General features: G+C 30.9%; 2 protein-coding genes across 4 annotated transcripts; both read right to left on the bottom strand.

The window, feature by feature from the left end:
• Positions 1-395: 395 nt before the first annotated feature.
• On the bottom strand, positions 396-22104 carry LOC130654122 (ubiquitin carboxyl-terminal hydrolase 15-like). 3 transcript variants are annotated; one of them, XM_057456652.1, is made up of 28 exons: positions 21809-22104; positions 14734-14937; positions 14348-14526; positions 13650-13901; positions 13128-13273; positions 12543-12601; positions 9407-9434; positions 9187-9221; positions 8886-9064; positions 8576-8709; positions 8253-8411; positions 7859-7969; positions 7600-7713; positions 7381-7464; positions 7192-7286; positions 6910-6987; positions 6711-6836; positions 6540-6625; positions 5942-6018; positions 5712-5850; positions 5559-5629; positions 5339-5454; positions 5160-5264; positions 4856-4900; positions 1562-1634; positions 1445-1475; positions 1260-1348; positions 396-580 (listed from the first exon to the last, which is right to left on the bottom strand). In XM_057456652.1, the coding sequence occupies exons 1-28, from the start codon at positions 21874-21876 to the stop codon at positions 455-457; spliced, it is 3009 nt and encodes a 1002-aa protein (XP_057312635.1). In that variant the 5' UTR covers positions 21877-22104; the 3' UTR covers positions 396-454. The 3 variants fall into 3 exon arrangements, with proteins under 3 accessions (XP_057312635.1, XP_057312637.1, XP_057312638.1); XM_057456654.1 differs by having other exon boundaries at positions 14348-14466; positions 21809-22102; XM_057456655.1 differs by lacking the exons at positions 13128-13273; positions 13650-13901; positions 14348-14526; positions 14734-14937; positions 21809-22104 and adding an exon at positions 12796-12904.
• LOC130654123 (uncharacterized) lies at positions 18736-21861 on the bottom strand. The gene is made up of 2 exons (XM_057456656.1): positions 20776-21861; positions 18736-19856 (listed from the first exon to the last, which is right to left on the bottom strand). The coding sequence occupies exons 1-2, from the start codon at positions 20833-20835 to the stop codon at positions 19614-19616; spliced, it is 303 nt and encodes a 100-aa protein (XP_057312639.1). The 5' UTR covers positions 20836-21861; the 3' UTR covers positions 18736-19613.
• Positions 22105-22232: the final 128 nt, after the last annotated feature.

Raw genomic sequence — 22232 nt, 5'->3', positions numbered from 1 at the left:
AACATCTCCTGGCTTTCAGTACACTTTCTAGAGTTTTAAACACTACAGAAAATACGAATTTGACAAAAACTACACAACATATAATCACTAACTTAGACGCAAAGGTTGTCAATGATAACGACAAAGAGAAAATCAAATTATTCTACTCGACGTATTATTGCAGACTTTTGTAAAACCAAACGAATTTAAATGTGATTTCTAGATCAACTTAATATAAACACAAATATTCTAAGATCTAAAACAATGAGTACGAATTAAAAAAATCATATACGAATACTTAACTACGTTTTAGAGGTACAGTAACCTACTGTACCATGTGCTTTTTAAATACATAACATTGCATAAAAATTAATTCTCGACCATTTGTTAAAACGTTAAAGGATTCAAAACAATGCTTTTTGGACAATTTAAAAGAATAATTCTTGTCAATGCGAAAACTAATCAGATATATATATTACATGTTTTCTTCGCCGTCATTTTCGAAGACATCAGGGTCATCCGTCAGTAGCTCGCTTGTATTCATCATTTCGTTATCTGGATCGTCCCTTCTTGTATAGAACAAAACATATGCAGCTTTCGACTAGAAAAAAAGTGATAGAAAAAATTCTGATATGTCGAACGATGTGTTTGTTGCTTAATTAGAAAGTTGGGTTACTACTTAACATTTAATATATTTATTTTCCATATAATAAAACATCCACAACTCTCGTTGGGAAAGAAACCTAGACCTTCATAAAGTGTGGAAAATCTATAAGAACAATGAGACTGAAAATTGCTGAAAAAATAAGAACAACGGCAAAGCTAAAATTTTTACTGATTTTCTCATTTTTTTTGAAAAACAGGCAAAAATATTAGTTGTTGCGATCCTTCCAAACTTGTACATACAATAGACGTATGACGGAGACCTCCTTGTATATAGGTAAATTTCAGGTCTTCAAAATTTGTAATGCATTGTAAAGTGGATTATATAAGCTCACAAGCTCGAAAGTTTTGAAACTAAGCTACAAGTTTACGTTAGTGTTGATCAAAAGTTTAAAGAAAACGCCAGACAGAAAATGTTTTAACAGGGATACACTTGCGAATAACGGAGAATCAGGGATAAAAAAGAAATGGAACATTCATACTCAGAACATAGCTACAATAATTTGTTTTGCCGTATGTATGAAGCATTGGGCGAAGGAAGAGGAGTCACCAGAAATAAAATACAAGTAATTATTTCTCTCCCAGTACAAAGTCATAAGTAATTATGCAGAACATACCACAGATGACGACGCATCTGATGAAGACACGGAAGAATCGTCAAAATAATACCATTGTCCGTCATAACAATTAATTCCGTACGCTGTGTCTACAAACAAAATAAAAAGCTCTTCCATGTTACAAAAAAGAAAACAGGAAACATAGAAATCATTTTGCAGCAACAACAGAAATTTAAGTTCCTTACAATGTCCTCCACCCATTCCTCCGTAATGATTCTAACAAGAATACGAAAAAATAGATTAAAATGCAGAAAATGATATTATGATCTACTTTTAACAAATAACTAGCTGTTATGACTCACCGAAACTGCATGCAAATCGTACACTGCTCGACCATGTTTCTTGTTTATGACGTAATCTGTTAAATCTAATTGCCTGTATAAATATATTTTTGTATATTTTGTAATGCAAATATAATGGAAAAATGGAATATAGCATAATGGCATAAAGCAGTGTCCTTGGAAACTTGACTACTTAAGACCAAATAACGCCTCTACTCGAATAAACGCCCAGGCTTAACGCCCAGGCTTACACCTGATTAATTCAAAAAATTAGTAGCTAACCTACTGATTAGCATTTGAACAAAGAATATTTTCTAGCTGATAAAATATTTGAAGATAATTGATTAATAGATATTATTTTTAACAAGCTTATCCAAAAAAGCTAGATTTATATTTTTCGAGTAACGGTAAGAGTCCATTTTATTTCTGAATCTTTACCCTCAACCTGCCTGATAAATCTGTCAATATAAATTTGTCAATGAAAGCCCAGGGCGTTTAATAGACCTATTTCCATCCATCTGGTTCCGCGAAATATCCATGCGAAAATGCAGAATAGCATGAAAACGAGATTAGTTATGAGCAAATTCCGGGATGCTGGTTGTTTACATGCAAGTTTGAAGAATGTATCAACAAAATGTTGACCTTTACAGCTTTTAACTGGGAGTTTTACATAATCGTAGTTAACAGATTTATAAAGAGGGTGTTGGTAGTGGTGGTGTGTCCTAGTAAATTTAGAACTAAAAATCAATGTACAGTTTACTAACGCTTTGTGGCACTTCGTATTACTCTGATCAGTTAAAAAAATTAAATTAAAGGCCCCCAGTGGAAACAATCTACAACTATAGGTTTTTGTGATTTTCTGGGCTAGCCACTTTAAATATTTATTATTACTATTAGCTAGCCAAAGTAGCCAGCACTAAGCTACAAACCTGGAAAAACATTGTAAATTTTATTTTGAGCTCTTCACTTCACCGAAATCAATGTTGAATATTGAATATTGCTTACTAGAGAAAAGTAACATTGACTTTGGGGGAAAGTGGAGGGGACAATAAAGAGATTTCAACATTAAGAATAATGAAACAGCTGGATTTTCTTATAGCTGCATGAGTAATTAACAAATCATTTTCAATATTTGTTGTGTAAAATGATATTTAAAATTTATATTTTCAAACTATTGGCTGTTGTGATTATGTAACTGTCACACTCCCTCTGTGACTACTCCCTCTCTTACTGAGTGTCAATAATCGTACATTTGTATCAAGCATTGTGATGGTTAACCATAATACTTACAGTTTGTAAGTAATATGAATTGATATATATCATAAATCTTCATATATGGGAAAAGTAGAGTCTTTTTTTAATATAGAGGTTTTTAACCAAAACAAAATGAAATATGAAAAATGAAACAGTATACTTTTTCTTATAAGAATGTCTGGATTTCAGCTGTAAACGTGCTTAATTTTTGTCAAAATCTCAGTCTCAATGTTCTTAAAAACCAGGTCCTTATGTATATATTTTGTTTTCTTGCTTATTATATAAAATCTTAAAAATTAATCTTACAGAATTGTTCAAATTGTTTATTTACAGAAAATAATCTAGATGAAATTGAATAAAGTGTCGATTTGTGAAAATATAAAACCAAAAACTTTGTTTTTGACTTCACAAAAAAAATTCATATTGTTTTCATTTATTAAAGTCAAAGTTCGACATGACAAGTATTTTGTGGACAAAATTTTACAGAAACTTTTTTTTTCTGGGCAGTACGTCAGTAACCATTTTTTGTGTTTATTTCCAAACATCAATTTTGACGTTTTGTGAAATGATCCTTTCAAGGAAAATTTCTTTTTACCGAGCAAAATCACTGGAGAATTTCATTTGCCTGAAAAAACACTAAGATGGTAACTCTCTGAATACAAAATTTGAGAATTAGGATATCATCCATTTTGTCAACCTATTTTTTAAAAATTTTAAATAATTTTTTTTACCAAATACAATTCTCGATAGAGGCTTAAAATGTGACACAAATAGAAAAAGTAAGGTCTTTTTTTTAAATAGCACCCTATTTTTTTAAAATTTTTAACCAAAAAAAATTAAAATAAAATAGTATACTTTTTCTTATAAGACTATCTGGATTTCAGCTATAAACGTGCTTAATTTTTGGCAAAATCTCAGTCTCGATGTTCTTTAAAACCAGGTATTTTGTTTTCTTGCTTACATCAAATCTTGAAAATTAATCTTGCAGAATTGTTCAAATTGTTTATTAACAGAAAATGATCTTCCATAGTGTCGATTTGTGAAAATATAAAACCAAAAATTTTGTTTTCACATCACAAATGTTCGATATGACAAGCATTTTCTGGACAAAATGTTACAGATTTTTTTTTCTAGACAGTACATTAGTAACCATTTTGTGTTTTTACGAACAACAATTTTAAAATTGTTTTGTGAAGTGATGCTCTCAAGTAAAAAATTGTTTTTGACCAAGCATAATCACTGGAGAATTTCATTTGCCTGAAAAAAATACCAAGATGGTAACTTTCTGAATACAAAATTTGAGAATTAGGATATCATCCCTTTTTATCAACCTTATTTTTTGGAATTCTAAATAAATTTTTTTACCAAGGAAAGTTTAAGTTCAACTTTCCCCACTAAGTCATATTGGTATCCTAATTTTGAAACCACAAGTAAAATGTGAGTTATAATACTTCCAAAACTACCCTCACTTGATAAAAAAATAAACGAGGTAAGGCACCAATAAGGTCAACTCAACTACTATTTTAAAACCACGCGGTCATCAGTAAGCCTTGCTAATGTTATTTTCACAAATGTTGTTTAAAAAATAAGGTACAATTAATAACTGGAGACACAGGACATATACCAGCAGCATCACCAATTTTGGTAAACAGCTTGAAATTTCACGTTAGTTTGGCACAAGTCAGCCAGTAAACTAGCTAGCTACTCATATTATATTCAAAGGTAGCTAGCTAATACCTAGCTCATTTATTAGAACGAGCCAATGATACATGCTATTATCACCAAATGTTAATAACAATCTGTATGACAAATTAATTTTGCAAATATTCCAAGTAAACAAACCATGTCTGCACTACTTCACTGCAAACTAAAATTTTGCTCATAACTAATCTCGTTTTCATGGTTTTCGGTATTTTGGTATATATATTCCGCTGAATGAAAATGGATATGGAAATAGGTCTATTGGTAAAATACGGTAAGCGAAAAGAGAGATTTAGCTCAGACATTCCACAACAATAGTATTTCTCGACAAACACTTTTGAATTTAGAGAATTAACTTACGTAATTGGAAAATTTACTAAGGCGTCCAATTTGTCTCTCCAATACCTACAAAGAAAATCATCAAAGCTGTAAATTAACATATGAGCGGGTGAAACCATTCCCTCAAAACAACGAGGACGAAAATAGACCATGGTATAAACCATGTGAGCAAGAAACAGTTCACAAATCAATTAACCAGCCATCATTCTGATCGAGTAAAATTCGTTTGCAACACCACATTGTTCCCCCTACCTTACTCTTAATTTTCCAGTGGCAAAAAAGCAATCTCCTGGCTAGTGTTACCATGTTAGCCTTTGATAAATACCTGTTATAGGAAAATCTCTTAAGATGAATAACCAAGATTTTAGGTAAAGACCATAAATCGAATTTTTTGAATGCTTGTCGATGTTCCTTGCACTGTGGACAGTACCTGAAAGAAACCAAGCAGGTAAAATAAATATATAATTAACAAATAAAAAGTCCCAATAGTTTATTTATTTTTACCAAGGATCCTCCTCTCCAAGCTTTTCTTGTTGTAAGAACAGTTCTAAACAATCCTTCAATTGAATAGTCTTCCTTGCTTCTGGAACGGCGTGAACACTGGGATGATAGTCTACCTCCTAAAACGTATTATCTGTCAGTAACAAGGATACAAGATAAACTGTGGATAACACGCAGTAAAAGCAAACACAGTCTGAACCCTACAAATGAATGGCGTACGTACTTTGGCTAATGTTCCATTGTAATGTGTTTTCTTAACTGTAGGTTTCCAGTCGATTGCAAAATAAATTTTAGCTAAAATAAGAAAGTAAAAAACACAGACTAAATACTAGTTATTGCTTAAAGAATTGGAAAATTAGAAATATTAAATAGTTACAATTTAACTTTATAGGTTCTTTATCAGTATACTTTAAAGTTTGAAAATCATGGGAGCCATTCGAGTTGACAATTTTTATTTCGAATAAACGATTTAATTTTTTTGCAGGTTTCTCACTTTGAGCTGTATCATCTGCATCCTAGAATATAATTTTAAAAAAGGACAGCACACAATACTGGGTAATACAGGTCATTAAGAGCAACACAGAAAATAGAAAGAAGTCAGTTTACTTCTTTTTCTAGTGTTTCCTGTTTTATTTTCGCCTCGTTATCTGATTCTTCCTCTACCTCTTCCATTGCTTCATCTTCTACAAAAAATGTAAACAGAAATAATATTTGCGGAACTCAATGTTTTATATCTGCTAATGTGCTGTGATTACAAGAGTTTCACACTACCATTGCATTATTATGATATTAACTTTTTATTTTCCTAATGTGACATTCCTGACATTTTTCACCAAAATTCCTGGAATTCCCCCCCCCTCCCATTTTCTTGCAATTTTAGGTCAAAAATTAGTACTTTTTGCAATCTTGGATTACCCCAAAAATGTAAATTGATTGAACAGATTGCCAATGGTAATTCTTAGAAACAAATATAAAATGTAACCCTTATATATAAATATTTCGTAAATATAAAGAAATTTCCAATTGACCATATAAACATAAAATTGTCAAACGTTTTACTGACATATCACTTTTCCTGAACATTTCCATAATATTTTAAAAAATCTTGACAAGTAAAAAGATTGGGTTTTACAGTAATTCACTTTAAAATTATCAAGACATAACGACATTCTGTTGTGTACTAGCAATGTTACTTCATACTAACCATTTTCGATATTTATTTCTGTATCTTTTTCTGAATCTCTCTCGTTTTCTTCAGTTTCATCAGGAGTTGGGATTTGAACAAATCGTCTAAAGTTATACAAATCATGCTGAGCATAAGGATTCATCAACATCATTATACATATACTCATTAAAATTCCACAAAGACTCGTACCTCATAGCTCGAAGAATTATCTGATACAAGTCATCTATAGTAGTAGATGTTCTTGGTACTGGTACAAGCAGTGGTGTTCCAAAAAAATGAGTATAATTACTTGATGAGTATTGGTGTGTATTCTTTCTAAAAAAATAAAGCAAGAGTTGCCAGCATTTGTTGTTGAGAATGTGCCACTGTACACGATAAAATTGCCTACTTTATTTCTCGCAAATATACTGGTAACACTAATAATTCTTCGTTATCACCATTTGATACTTTGAAAGGAATCTCATAACTAAAAAGGACAAAGTCATGTTCAGTAACTACATACCAACAATAAGAAGCTACAATTAAAATACAAAAATTTAACACACATTTATCTGCATTTCCATCTCTACTTTCATACATAAACTTATTGTTTCTTTACCTGGCTTTAAGTGTGCCGTTTTAGTTGTGATCCAAACATATTATGTTAAAAAAATACAGTCATGAAACTCACACAAAGATATGGCCACGTTCAGTAATTTGACTTAAACTATCCCTGACTGAAAATCTTTTATGAAATGTGGAATTACACACATCGGTCACAATAAGCTAAAGAAAAAGATGAGAAAATAATTTGTGCATTATCTCTATCTGCCTTAACAACATTAAGAAAATTTAATGATGCATGAAATAAATTATCCACCTTGTCAGGATCAGTTCCTGTTAATTTCGCAATGCTATTAATGAGATCAGAAATACAACCAAGTTTTGGTACTGTTACTTTAACCTGCAATAAAAAAAACTAATTGTCAGGCTTCCCTAAACACTGTCACAATGAATAGAAAACTTTATCTTTTGCATAGAAAAAAAGACCTTAATTCTGCTCGGAGAACAAAACTTTAGAAAAAGCAATTTATTATACCCTTAGTGGTTTTTTGAGTGAATCCAGTGAAACAAAAGTGATAGTGTGGTTGCGTTCCTTCTTTATTGGTAGTGGTAGAGAGAGATAACAAAACGGATCAAATGTCACCGATTTCTAGAAAAATTGGACTAATTATGTGTAAGGTCATCTAAATCTGAATTCTATAAAAAAGCTATCACCACCAGAAGAATCTAAAATTATGTTTGACAAGAAAAACTGAATGTTCTGGTAATTTGGTAATTTTCTTACAAAAACGCACCTTCTCACAAACAGGACATGCGACAGTGGATTTAAACTGTCCATGAAAATAATCAACAATAATAGAATCGTTTCTTTTGGAATGATTTTTCCATGCCTCAGCTGCTACTACCTATTATTGAAACAGATAAAAATAATAATAAATCAATAAAATAAAAGTAACAAACAAATTAATGTACTAAAAAATTATATCTTTACATGGAAACAAATACTAGAAATCTATGAAATAATACAATTAGAAATGGTCATGGAATCACCTTGTCCTCAGTACTGCACAAAATTTGTTTAAAAAAGAAAGATCAAGAAAAAAACATAACTCTTTATGATGACTGACCATGCTGAATTATCAAAAATTATCATTTTGGTAAAATTTACTGTTATTAATGCGTCTATACCTCATCAGGCCTCCCTTCATCATCTTTGAGTTCAATGTATGGCTTTTGCTTCACTCTATTTAAATCTTCATGCAAACCATCAAGTAGGAATGCTAACAGTTCATGAGAGTCTTGCTGTTGGTAACCTGAAAACCGTGGTGCAAATCGACCAACTTCCATCTAAGACAAAATAAATCAAAATTGAATACAAATGTTCTAAGCTTCATATGACACAATTACAAAAATTAATAGTTTGAGGTGGAATGGATTTCATATGCCAGCGCTAAATAAGTCTGTTGGCTTGGCAAAAATTGCCAATCACTTTATGTCATCGAATCACTTACCTTAAACTGTCTGGGAGTGATAGAATTGTTTTGGCCACTCCAAATATTGTGTATTAGATCTGCATACGCTTCTGCAATATTCCCATGCATACCAAGAGGGTTTGTTGGGTTCAATTCATGTTTGTATGTATTTGCTGTAAATGTAGAATATAAATGTACTTGAGTTGACTGACCACAATGTGATTCATTGCATGTTTAATTACATTTTGATAGGGAACTTCTACAATGTTATGATCACCATAGCTAGATGCTATATGTTCAAGAACGTATTAATTTGCAGCGTCATGAAAAATATGTCATAGAAACTTACAGAGGAAAAATTTTGTAAGAGGTGTTGTATTACTGAGGCATTGCAGAGTTGAATTCATAAAGCATGTGTTTCCAATGTTGTTTAAACCACACAGTCCTGGTTTGGTTGACATGAAACGCTGTCTACCACCATGACTTGAAGAGAATGGAGAGTAACTAACAGTGGAAATAGTTGATGGTCTGAAATGAGAAAAGAGAAAAGTATAAAAAATATAGTAGCAATGTAATTGAGGCCATTACATACTAGTAATTATTATTAAGTTTATAATTAAATCAAATTTTTATGAATAAACATAGCATACCTGTTTCCTATTCCAGAATCAGCTGCTGTTGAAATCTGCAGAAACAATATCACAATATTTATCAACATTGTGTTTTAATAGCAAAACAGAACCAAAACAACATTGTTTTCTTGTTGTTGACAAAAAGTACTTTTTTATTAGAACTCTCACTTCATGAAATCATTACTTCAAAATGTGAAAAGGTAATAAAAATAAATAAAAGCAAATAAAAAAAACATACATTCATTCCAGATGATGATGACAATGACCTGCACAGCAAAATAATCAGGGTTGTATGAGTGCAATCAAAAATATTATTTTATCAGGTGAGTTAGTAATAGTGGCTAGACAGTTAATAACATGGTTTAGCCAGTCTATAGGGAAACTAACTGATAGCTATTTTTAACTGGTTTTTATAGAAAGTCTGCAGCAATGATTGGCTAAAAAGTCTTTACAACGGGCTTTATACAGCATGGTATAACTTTTAACTCATAGCAACCAAAATAGTAGCTATATAAATGTGGAAAAAACATTGCTAGACAATCGTTAAAACATAGCTACATATATACAGACAAAAATCAAGTTACAATAAATCCAATATCTCAAATCACTTCACAAAAAAAACTGCAAAAAATTTTGATAATTTTAAATTCACTGCGTTTTTGTGTAAATATTCATCAGCACAATGAAAAACAAGCAAAATGGCATCAAATCTGTGTGATAGATTTTTCTTCTGATGAAGAATAAAATTTGGTTCAAAAAACGTTTAAAAAAATTCTATATGGTTATTCGCATGTTGTGTTTTGAAAAATCGTTTTCTTTTTTTTAACAAAATCTAGTTTTTACAACCTTGTCACAAGTAAATCTTAAGAAAATAATCCTGGTTTCTACAAACCCAAACAAAATAGCTATCAGTTAATAAATACAATATAAACAATATCTCTTTCGGGAAATATTACCCTCTTTCAGCATATATCTGACAAAGTCAGTCCATACTTTTGACCTCAGATAATATTTCTCGGTATAGATAGACACATTGGTTTATATTGTATAAATATAGACCAAGGTCACGACATATGCACCGAATTCAGTGAAGTCTATATTTTATAGTAGAGGCAGGCTTAAAGGGAACCCAAGGTATAAAATGATGTTAGACCTATATTATACAGCTTATAAAAAGTTGGTTAACTTAAGAAAGTGTAGAGACTTCAGAGTTCCTGTGGCAAAAGAGGCAGACCGAGAAAGACTTGGCAGGAGGTTATAAGGACAGACTTGATACAGAGGAAGTTGAGTTTAGATCTAACACAGTCTAGATCAGATTGGAAGAGGGTCATTCATATACGCTAGCATGGGTTGGACGGCAACCCATGCTAGCATGGAAAACGGACGTTAAGCCGAGAATGATGATGATGATGATAACAAGTGTTTTTAAAGTTTTTGAAAAGCTCTTTTCGTTCTCAAGATATTCAGATTTAAAGAATTCCACATTTAATTATGTTGCATAAATTATGATATCATATTTAAGTATTAGCAATTTTTGAAATTTTCTGTCATCAATAATTTTAGACATATTAAAGCAATGCATAGATATATTATAAAGGTGAATTTATTAACTTAAAGGGGAACTACACACACTTTTTTGATATATTGTCAAAAATGGGTAATATATTTCAAAAATAAAAAAAGTACAACTTAATTATGTCTGGTTTTACCTCAATAAGAGCAATTTCTTTGCCAGCAATATGCCTTTTTTAACGGGCCACGTAAAAACAAGAAGACTGGAAAAATTAACAAAAATGGCGTTGCAAAGTGCAAGTCGTAGCAAACCGCAGTGAGAGGCCTCCAAGAAAACACCTTGAAAAGAAGAGGAGAGATTACGATTTGTTGTAATTTTTTTTTTAATGAACACGACCAAAATAAGTATATAAGTATATACCAAAAATAAATTTTTCTCATTCATCAAAAAACAATCACAACCAACAATGTCCTCAAATGAAAAAAACAGTCTTCATAAATAAACTTAGATTGTCCCTCTCCCACTTGATAACAAGTTATAATTTTGAAAATGGTTAAATTAACGAAATCGTATCGACAAAGGAGAACAGTAGTCCATCCTTTTTTTTATATCTTTTGTGTGATGGACCTTACCTTGAAAAGTTTGCATAATAAATAAGAAACAATTCAGGAGGTAAGGGACAATTTTTTTAGTCTTCGCAGTAAACACAAAAATTGTTGTGACAGCACCAGGAACAAAGAGACTTTTTCCAGAACGTGTTTTACTTTTGTTTGATGTTTGAGATGTTGATGACATCAGTTCACCCATTAGCTCACTCACTCATCCACATTAGCAAATTAATATGTTTACTCCCTGTCAGAAATTAGATTTTTATTCGCCCAAAACTAAAATACAAAATTCTGCTTGAGTTGTGAGAAAAGATAATCATAAGTGGCGAGCAGGACGAAAATTTAACTTTAAAATATTAAATTTATAAATTTAAAAATGGAAAAGGGGAACAAACAATTAAAATTATATAGTAAAATAAAAGTAAACGTGAATTATACAATGGTGTGGATTTGATGACCAGTGAATATATGCAAATACAAAGAAAACCTTATTTTTTGTATTTAAGAAATCCAGATTAACTCTGTCTTACCATCATATTCCTCTGGAAAGAATCATCAGTGAAGTGCTTTGAGCAGAAAAACCAGAACCTTTTGGTAAAGGCCCTTCTCTTTTAATTGCTTGCAATCATTTTTTACGAAGTTTGTTGTTCGATTTTTTTGAAGGTATCTTATGAAAACTAAGCTCTTCGTTAAACGGGAAGTGACTTGCACAACCAAACGCTGAGCAACTTGGCATATTTAGCATAAAATAAGAAGGAATTGCTAGTAGCTATATAAGATATATTTTATCAAAACTATAAATGATTTAAAAATTTGTTGCTTTAATAAAGCAGCCACTGCATAGAATTGTGCTTTCCGCACTTCGCAACGTCACACATCACGTTCGTCCCAGTCTTTTTTTACGGAATTGGGGGTCAGGATTTCTAGCCGTATTTTAGGGTGATAAGGTTCGTATTTTTGGCACTTGGAAGTCATATGAAACAGTAAAACTAGTTGAATTCGTTTTCTTGTGGTAGTAGAAACAATATATCAAAAAATAATTTTTGTGTGTATTTCCCTTTTAAGTTTTTTTTGTCCAAATGACACACATTTGCTCGTCCCAGACCTCCTAAAATTTTGCTAACAACCCCATAACTTGGGATCTTCATCTTAATCCTCATAGACTGCCACATGTTTAAAAATAACCATTGAAGTGTGGAGAAAAACAAACATTTAAAAATACTCTAGGGTAGAGTTATAAAAACATGTATTACCTGGATCTTGTTTGTCTTGGCCAGTCACCTTTATCATCTTTCTGTTCCAGGACAAGCATCTAAATAGATTGTACAACAGTTAAAGTAAACAATTATAAAATGTTCATGATAACCTTGAAAACAAATAGCACAAGAACTTATTTCATTTTCTCTCTAATTAAACATTCAATCTCATTGTTAAATATTCTCTTTTGAGATCCATGTGGTTGTCTGGTACAAAGTTCAAACATATTTTTAGGTAAACAATGATAACCTTAAAATTAAGGATCGCCATCATCTTTTTTAATAATCGTAGAAGGAAAACATAAAATTTATTTTTTTCCCATGGTTTTGTCATCTGCTTGTCATTGGTCATTTTTATTAAATATAGATACAGAAAACATTCAAATGAAATATATTTGCAAATCATGTCACAGTGAATCCTGCAATAAATAAAATATTTCAAGCTAGCAAAGATTTTGTTTGAATAGTAAAATTAAATTATTTATGAATAAGGGGTTTAAACTAAATGCTAAATATATGTTGATTATTTAAAAACTTTAATTGTAACAAACTAAGAAAGATTTTTAGCAATAAGATTCTCACCTGTCCACTTTTAATACTACTATCTTGTAATGTATTTTCAAGTTTAATTAGTAGTTCATATGTATTTGACATGAACTTGATCCAAACTCTGACATCTTCATTTGCATCAATGTTAAATAAACGTTTTGTTTTTTCGACAGCATCAGCTAAATGGAAAAGAAATTGTTAAGCTATTTTTAGCCTTTGGTGACATCATTGTCCTCCTTTCTCCAAAACCTCTGATTGCGTAAATGAAGAGTGATGAAACTTTGCAATATAATAATTTGTAGATAATATTCAGCATTTTGGCGATAACATCATACATAAAAACATGTTTCACTAAATTTCAATTCGGTTTCAAATTTATGAAAACATATTTTAGATTTAAACAACGAACAATGTATACAATAAAAACAAACAAAGGCAAAATATGAAAACTTATAAATTGCATCTGAAGTTATTTCTATTTTGCAAAAAGCAAGCATGCAAATGTTTTGGTGAATTTCTCTTTGACATTTTAACACAGGGATAATGAACATATACCTATTGTGTTAGCTTTACTAAAGTTGTATATTTCAACCCTTTCCAAATCTCTGAATGTACTAAGTGTCAGCTCAATCAGATAAACTTCAACTTTTGTTTCTTTTATGTAAAGACCATGCTCAACAACCTTTCTTGCAATAGGTTCTTGCTCAGGTGATAGTGAATACCACTGCACTAAGTGATCCCACCCAGTTTGTGAAATCAGTTTGTAATCTCTACCTTCTAAGAGACCTTCTTTCAACTCTGATTTTCCTAAACACATTAACAGTATATAAATGAAATAAATTAAACTTTGACACTGAGTGTTGTTTTTAGAGTACTTATACTCTTCTTATTTTTTTATTTATTTTAATCATAAAAATCTGATAATTGTATGCATATGAATTCACTCTAAAAACAACCATTCTAATTTAATTTATTTCATGTCCGCAATTGCCTGCTTCACATCAGTAAAATTGTGTCTTCTGTTGGTAATTTATATTTCATTTTATGATTGTAAACACAAACAGCATTTAAATTAAGAGAGAAAGTAAGAGGAAAACCTTTGTGAGTTCAAGTTAGTTACATTTGTAAACAAAGAAGGAACACATTGACATTCACATTGGCAATTGTCGTGTGACAACGTGAATTAAAAAGGAAATTAAATCATTGCAAAGGAAATGCTTAAAAATCTAATCCTGGTTTCAAATTATACACACCAGTTTGATGCAAAGGACTGTTATCAATAGGACCCGGATGCTCATTGTTATCTTTTTTAATTTGTGCTAACGCAACATATTGCTTCCATTTCTTGTACCAGCCAATGTCAAGAAGATACCTGTACATAGTAAATATATTTGATTTTTTTATAGCACACCAGCCAATGTCAAGAAGATACCTGTACATAGTAAATATATTTGATTTTTTTATACCACTTTTCTTGAGCTTTTCCAGTATACACTAACAAATGAATAATATTAATAAAATAATGACAAAATTGAAAGAGAAATTTTATTCCATTGTAAGCACAAACTCCCCTATTCTGAGTTCTTAGGTGGCAATCCTAGTGCTACATAAAGAAACAAATAAGTTTGTCATTCATTACCATGTGTCTCCCGTAACAAGTGTTTCCTCTATTGAGCTTTTGATCAGTTTTGCTTGTTCCTGAAAACTTGGTATGTTTTCTGCAGTATCACTTTGCAAGTCCACATCTCCATTTATATCAACACCTGTGTTATCATTGATAATTACTTGATCATCACAAAGTACATTGTCTTCAGTCACAGTCATAACAACAACTAATTTAAATCTATAAAAACAAAACACTGTGAGAAATGGTTATTATTGGAAAGAAAAGAGAAAAAACATTTTTGTGGTTGACCCTTCATGAAGAAGTAAAAATGTTTACAGGGTGTAATAAAAAATCAAAAATAGAGCATTTATCTGTTAAATCTCAAATAAGAATTTTACCACGGTTTGACATTCATAAAATCTCATTCCTCCACAACTTGTATGGAATGGATTATAAGTCACATAATTTGAAGAATGTATGTTTTTAGCTTCTTTAATTAATTGGGAAATTCAGGATCAATTTCAATTGGGAAATAGCCATTTAAAGCACACTGTATCACACCTTGGTTTAGGTCCCCAAATCCATTAATCCATGATTTAAATCATTATTCGGAAAATAACAGGGAAAAGTGGTGTGTCGTTTATATTGTATATTTTGCAGTACTACAACATGAAGTAAAGTATATCTTTACTGAAGGAGGTTAAAAGAGACATATAAAGCGTCTGTGGTCTATAACTTGACAATGTTTTAGTTCTGACACAAAACTTGGCACTGAACATATATTATGAGACAAAGGAAATGATGCCTAAGCACAGTAAGAATGAATATTTAAATATTATTAAAATTAAATTTATATTTGAGCTCTATTTCTTAACTTTAAAGCAGGATGTATGTAAAAGAATATTTCTGAAAAATATTGCTTTTTTCAATTACCTTATGAAATTTTACACTTTTGACGTAATTTCTGTGGAATGTTCTTGAAAAAATGAATTAATTCAAACTGTTTAAATATTTATTTGTGAATCACTGCAATTGTTAAAAAAAATTAAAATTCTTAAACTTCATATTCTGCATGCAAGAATAATACAAGAATACTAACAAGATAGAAAAATGACCAATATTCTTTATGATTATTCTTACATGTTAGTCTCCCTTAAAAGAGATTTGCAAAGAATGTTGTAGAGCATAACTTTAGGTTTAAACACACTTTTTTCAGGACATGTTCCTATAAATATCAGCCACTAAAATGGCCAATACACCTTTACGATAATTAAGGAAAACTAACACTCCATCGCAGCTTATTTAGCGATCGGAGGAGGTGAACATGTTATAAGAGATAAGATTTTATATAAGATTTTATAACTTTTATAAGAGTTTATTGAGAAAACACACTTTTCCGTGATAACTTTTCTTTCCGCGCTTTGTTTTTAATAAAAAAAACACATTAGTTGTATCTTATTATTATTAACGTTTCCTGAAAATTTGAAAGAAGTTGATACGACAGAAGTTAAAAAACTGGAGAAAACAGGCTTTCATAAAAACACGATTTTTACATCCTTTTTTTCCAATATTGTAAAACGATGGAGAGCCGTAGGAACACATGTACAATTGAATTATCGTAAAGATGTATTGTTAACATTTGTGATTTATGAAGGTAAATAGCCACTACATTAAATCAGTATATAATTGTTCAACTATAAAACATTGTGACATCAAAAATAATTTCATCATTTATATAGCTTTTAAATTTCAAAGGTTCATTTTTTCTCTGACTTACAAGGATAAAGATTTTTGTTAATTTAATTTTTGTTAAACAAGTACTAATATTACAACTTTGTAACAACAAGTTTATGTATCTTTTACAATTACCAAGTTACAATTAAAACATAACTTTAGAAAATTGTTTAAAACATCTAGCTTGTTACCACAAGGAATAGAAATATGATAACTATTTAATACTTTTTATTATACACTTAATTCAATGCCGACATTTTGATAAAAGCTCAGTTTGTTTATATAAGAGGGATAAAGGTATATATAGGCACCATATATAAGCACCAGTAAAAAAAAATGGAAAACTTTTTGAAAAGTCTACTTCTTTAATATTATGATCATATGATTGTATATGTAGCTATATGAAGAATTGTTAAGAAAAGAATTAAAAAAGTATTGTTTTATAGTTTATTTACACAAATATGTGATACACTACCCTTTCTGAGTTACCAAATTATCAATATATAATGACATAAAAATTTTATCCTGCTTGTTTGATATATATATATATACATATATATATACCCTGAAAAAAGAGAACATTTTCTGATACCTCTGTAATTAAACCATACTTTGTTACCAATCATATGTGAGAGTATTTAAAGATTTTATGGCAAGTCACTTTTTGCGATTTTGGTTGCTAGTATTTAAGAATGGTCCTCAAGCAGGCTTGTAAATTTACCAATTTAGTTTTCTCAATCTCCTAATGTTTGCCTATGTATTTTATAAATTATGTTTTTATATTAAAAAACCCTGAAAAGTTTCTTCTCTCTTTTCTTAGAACTTGAAGATGTCATTCAAAATATGACTGAAGTAAAAAAGTGTCTGATTTATACCCTTTTGTATCCAGGTTACAGTAACGTTATAAATTTTTGAAAAAGGAAACAAGAAACGTTTGCATATTTGGATTTTTCAGCAAAAATTATAGGAAAGGAAAATTGGAAGACTGTGATTGTTAGAACAGGATCATTATAATTTAAAGATTTAAATTTCAAAGGCCACCATCGAAAATATATTTGGTTGCATTATTTCTAATTAGAAAAGTGAAAAAAAGGTTGGTCGGATAAAAAATTTTCCCGAAAAATTACAAAATACTATATTTGGCAGCCATATTTTGTTATTTGTTTTAAATGTACGCCAGCTGTATTTTTAGCCTCCGTTTCAAGTTCGATTTTTGTCAATCGTCATTCCCATGGTTTTGCTTGTATTGCTGAAAAAATGCGAAGCAGGAAAATATAGCACTAAGTAGTGCAGCGCAGTCCCCTATCGAAATAACATTTGGACGTAACAACCAAAATTCGGAGGACCGCTGAAAGGTAAATGGTGGATTTTGTTGCGTGTCGAACATTGTTCATGGACTGTTTGGTTTATTTTTTACAAATTTACCGACTCCCTGACTCAACCTTCGCCCTTTCAAAGTGAGTCGGTTGGGTGACGCTAACCAATTATATTTTTAAGGGGAGACCTAAGGGATCGTTTCCGAGATTGCTTCAAAAAAATTAACATAGCATGTGATACGAATTTGAAACAATTTTAAAGTAATGTTTAATTTTTTGAAATCGTTTCAGATCGTATGGAAATCGTTTCACCATTTTGTAAATCGTTTCATTAAAAAATAAAATCGTTTCAAAATTCTTTTATTATATTTATTTGAAATCGTTTCACATACCATAATTCGTTTCAAAATCGTATCATTATGATTGCTTCAGTATATTTATTTTAGATCGTTAAAAAATCGTTTCAAGGTGTTTCTTTTACATTCTTTTAACATAAAAAAATAAAAGAAATTGTTAATCTAATAAAGGTCTCTCAATAAAACCTACGCGCTGTCACATAGGTAAATAAAAACGTTATTTATAAAGATTTGCTTTAGGAAATTTTTGCAGCATATTTATTTGAGATTGTTTCAGGATGTTTGTTTTAAATTCTTTTTTACATAAGAAGAATAAAAGAAATAGTTATTAATCAAGTAATTTGAAAGTTGTCTTTTACGTAGTTTTTATGTAGTAGTACGCCAGTTTGTGATTGCATAGTGTCGAAATGGTTTATTCTTTCCAAAGAAACAGATAAACGGCAAGCAACCTGCTTCTTTTTTCCCTCTGTAAACACCAGCTGTTCATTAACGTCATACCGATTGCAAGTAAAATTATACCTGTTTCAAAACATGAAATTGTTTAATATGATTTAAGAATGCTGAACGTTTTTCGGGGGCACTTGCTTAAGACAAACTTTTTTAACTAATATAACAACATGGGACAAAAGAAAGAGAATAAATTTTTGTTCAAATATCATAAACACTATTTACACACTTTTTATAAAAAAACATATACAAAAATAATGGTATGTTAATGATTTTATTCGTTAATTACATTGTTTTCTTTTTCTTCCAACATTTTTTTGACATCAACCCTTCTTTTTATTTGTCTACATTTTGAATTAACAAGTTTGTTCATATTTGTAATGGTTTCAAAATCGTCTTTAAAATTTTTTCTAGCCAGTGAAGTATTGTTTTTAGTCGATTTGGAGAGGGGGCTGTTTTCTTTATGACTTCTCCAGCATAGGTTCTTTTCCCTCCCTCCATGCTGCCATGCGCCAATTCACTTTTGGAATATTTTCGCTCTAATTCTGCTTTAATAAAACCAGAGCTCTTTTCTTCTTTAGACATGGTGTCAAAGTTTGCCTTTCAAGAGAGATAGCCGGATTTTCAAATGTATTATTAAAAAATACATTTTGATTCGGTGAAGTGAAATTAATATCCGAAGCATGGTTGTCTTCCACTGACGTTTGACTTAGTATCGATTTCCACAAATACGTTTCACTTTCATCAGAATTAATTGACGATACTACCAACTCTGTGAATGAGGGTTCTCGATTTTTCTGCTAATTAGCTGCAAGTTGTGATTGTTAAGGCGTTTTTGAATTTTTGTTTTTAAGTTTTTTTCAATATTCCTAGTATTCTCAAACAATGTCTCCACTTCTTCGTCGATGTTTGATAAGACGCCCTTTAATTTTGCACATCATTTTTCACGACTATTAACTCGTTCTTTATGTTTTAGATTTCAGCTAATAGTTCCATCAATAAGCTTCCTATGTCTGTATCGCAATTACTTGTAATCAGTGGCAATTTTTTTACAGGAGGACTATAGAGAATTCAGCGCGTTAGTTGCTGCCAGAGAAACATTTCTCATTCCGCCATCAGAGCTTGAGAAGTCAACATCAATACCAGCCGATGTTTCAACTATTGGTTCATTAATAGCAGGTGACATTGAAGATTGGACGTTTTCGATAGTTGCTGCTGTCAAACTAACGTTTTCGAGTGATTCTTGTTCCTCTGATTCTTTTAAATATTTGTAAAGAACTATTTCTCCAGTAGTTTTTGTAACCTAAAATGATGAATTTTAAAAAAATAACACTTGTACTTTCTACTAAACGCGACGGAAAGAGTTTTACAGTTAAATTTCCATTTCTTGGCCATTTAATTTTTTTTCTTTTGAGTTTGTCTTCACATAATTCTGCTTTGCTGTTGATAAAATTTGTCACCGCTTTCTTGTTTTTCAAAAGAAAAGTTTAGGAACGGAAAATGATCAACTTCTCTTTAACTTTGCCCAAAGTACTTGATAACCAGCAGGTACCAGTTTGCAATTCGCATGTGGGAAATCATGATCATCAAAATTTTGGGGCGTGCTTTTTTAAATAAGAAGTTCAATATCTGCTACAACGGCTGGTTGCCAGGATCCTAACCTCCACCTTGTTTTTGTTGTCTACTGACAACTAAAGTGTTTCAACATCACAAAGATCTGGTTCACTATGCTTAATTGCGTGCTTGTATAATGGAAACCTGGATGAAGCCTTTTTTCCATTGCGTTCTGTTTTGGCGGAACACGAGCATCTACCAAGTTTTTAAATCTGTTGCTCGAAGTTGATTTTCGACGTGGCAGTACCATCAGTCTATGGATGGTATTTCTACTTACGGTGATACCCAGTGTACTTTTTACGTCGAACAATGTCTTGTAGAGTTACGCTATTAGTATGCATTGCATCGCTTCGACGTCGAAGATGTGCTCCAGCTGAGCTTTGTGCGTTTTAATTTCTTATGCATGGAACAAGATTGTGGTGTTTTATAAGCGTGGAACGATTTCTATCTTTGCTTGTCATTTTTTGAAACAAAAGAAAAAGCTGCATAAAAAATTAAAAAAGACACATCATTTCTCTTCGCGTTATCAAGATTTCTGAAAGAAAGTCTGAATAAAAAAACATGATCAAAACAACCGTGCTGTACTGAATTTAAAAAAAAATCCAAACCTCGATAAAGTTGTTCAACTTTCTCCTTGTCACATGTTCCGTTTCCGAATCACTGTCCATTCACTATCGTCAGTTTCATTTTAAGGAAAATTGTTAATTTTAAGAAAAACTGTTTATTTTTAGTTTTAAAAAACTGTTTAACGATATTTTTGATAAAAGATGTTGTTGATGATGTCGATGTTGTGTTGAATAAAAGAAAGAGAAACAATAATTTTACATTTATATATAGTTTATATAGTTGGTTTTTAATTAGTTCAACATCAAAATTCGTTTCAATAACTACAAAGACTTTTACATCGTATCACAAATAATATTTTGACAATCGTATCAAATTGTTTCCGAATTTTCTCTAATCGTTTCAAAATCGTTTCATAATCGTTTCATTTTTACGTAGTTTATACAAAATCGATTCGCGAATAAAATATGGAACATGTAATTCGTTTTATGATACAATTATGAAACAATGTAAAAAATATTGAAACGATTTCCATACAATGAAAATTGTTTTAATTCATATCAAAACTGAAATGATCTTGGAGAAGGTCCCTGAGAGTTTGATCATAACATTTAACCGCAGCGAAACATTATGACTGTGGTTCATTTGTGTGGTCATTTCTTCACGAAACATCAAAAGTTTGGCTACTAATAGAGAGCTAGTCGTACTCAAAAATTTGCATGCTTTTATAAATCTTGATGCTGAATTCAAATATATATTTTTTAAAACAAGCAAAAAATTTCCAGCGTGTAGCTCTACTGTATCTAAGTTTTAAAGGAAACAACTAAGATGTCTGCTGAAAGATGTCTGCCTGATGTAAAAGGTTCCACATTTTACACGTAATTGCACAATATAAGAGATGCTGATGAATGCTTCCAAAACAAGGAGAAATTGACGACGGCCAATATTCTCCCATAGATAGTACTTTAGACATGGGGAAATAAAAAAAGTGGATCATCATCTGAAAAGTTGACTAGGAATAGATAGGATACTAAACTTGACAATGGCACACTTGAGAAAAAGACTAAGAAAACTTACAATACAATGCAAAGAAAGCAACTCATGGAAAGAAGTTTACCGTTCCGTACAAAGTACGTCGACAACATCAATATTTTAGCAAATGTTTGGTTACCCTTACCACACGTTAACAAGAAGCCCTGGGGGCTCTAAGAATTTCTGCTCGCTACCAAAATATTTGAAGACAACCTGCTAATTCGTTGTGTTATCGTGCCAAACATTCGAAGAGGTTTGGTACATGAAACTCTGAAGATAAAGCACACAAGTGACATTATATCTTACAACAAACGCAAACAAAACGAAACGTGTCATAATAAACTCACATTTTAAAAGAAATTGCTAACAAAAAATACAGCCTAACATTCATGGTTGAAAGTCTTGCGATTAAAACGTTTATGGTCTTAAACTGAATTTTGTTGACAAAAAATCAAAATTTTGATGTGAC

Source organism: Hydractinia symbiolongicarpus, chromosome 8 (assembly GCF_029227915.1).
Source record: "Hydractinia symbiolongicarpus strain clone_291-10 chromosome 8, HSymV2.1, whole genome shotgun sequence".
NCBI classification, from domain to species: Eukaryota; Metazoa; Cnidaria; class Hydrozoa; order Anthoathecata; family Hydractiniidae; genus Hydractinia; species Hydractinia symbiolongicarpus.
Note: the sequence above shows the minus strand (reverse complement) of the source record. Positions and strands in the feature narration are given on the sequence as shown.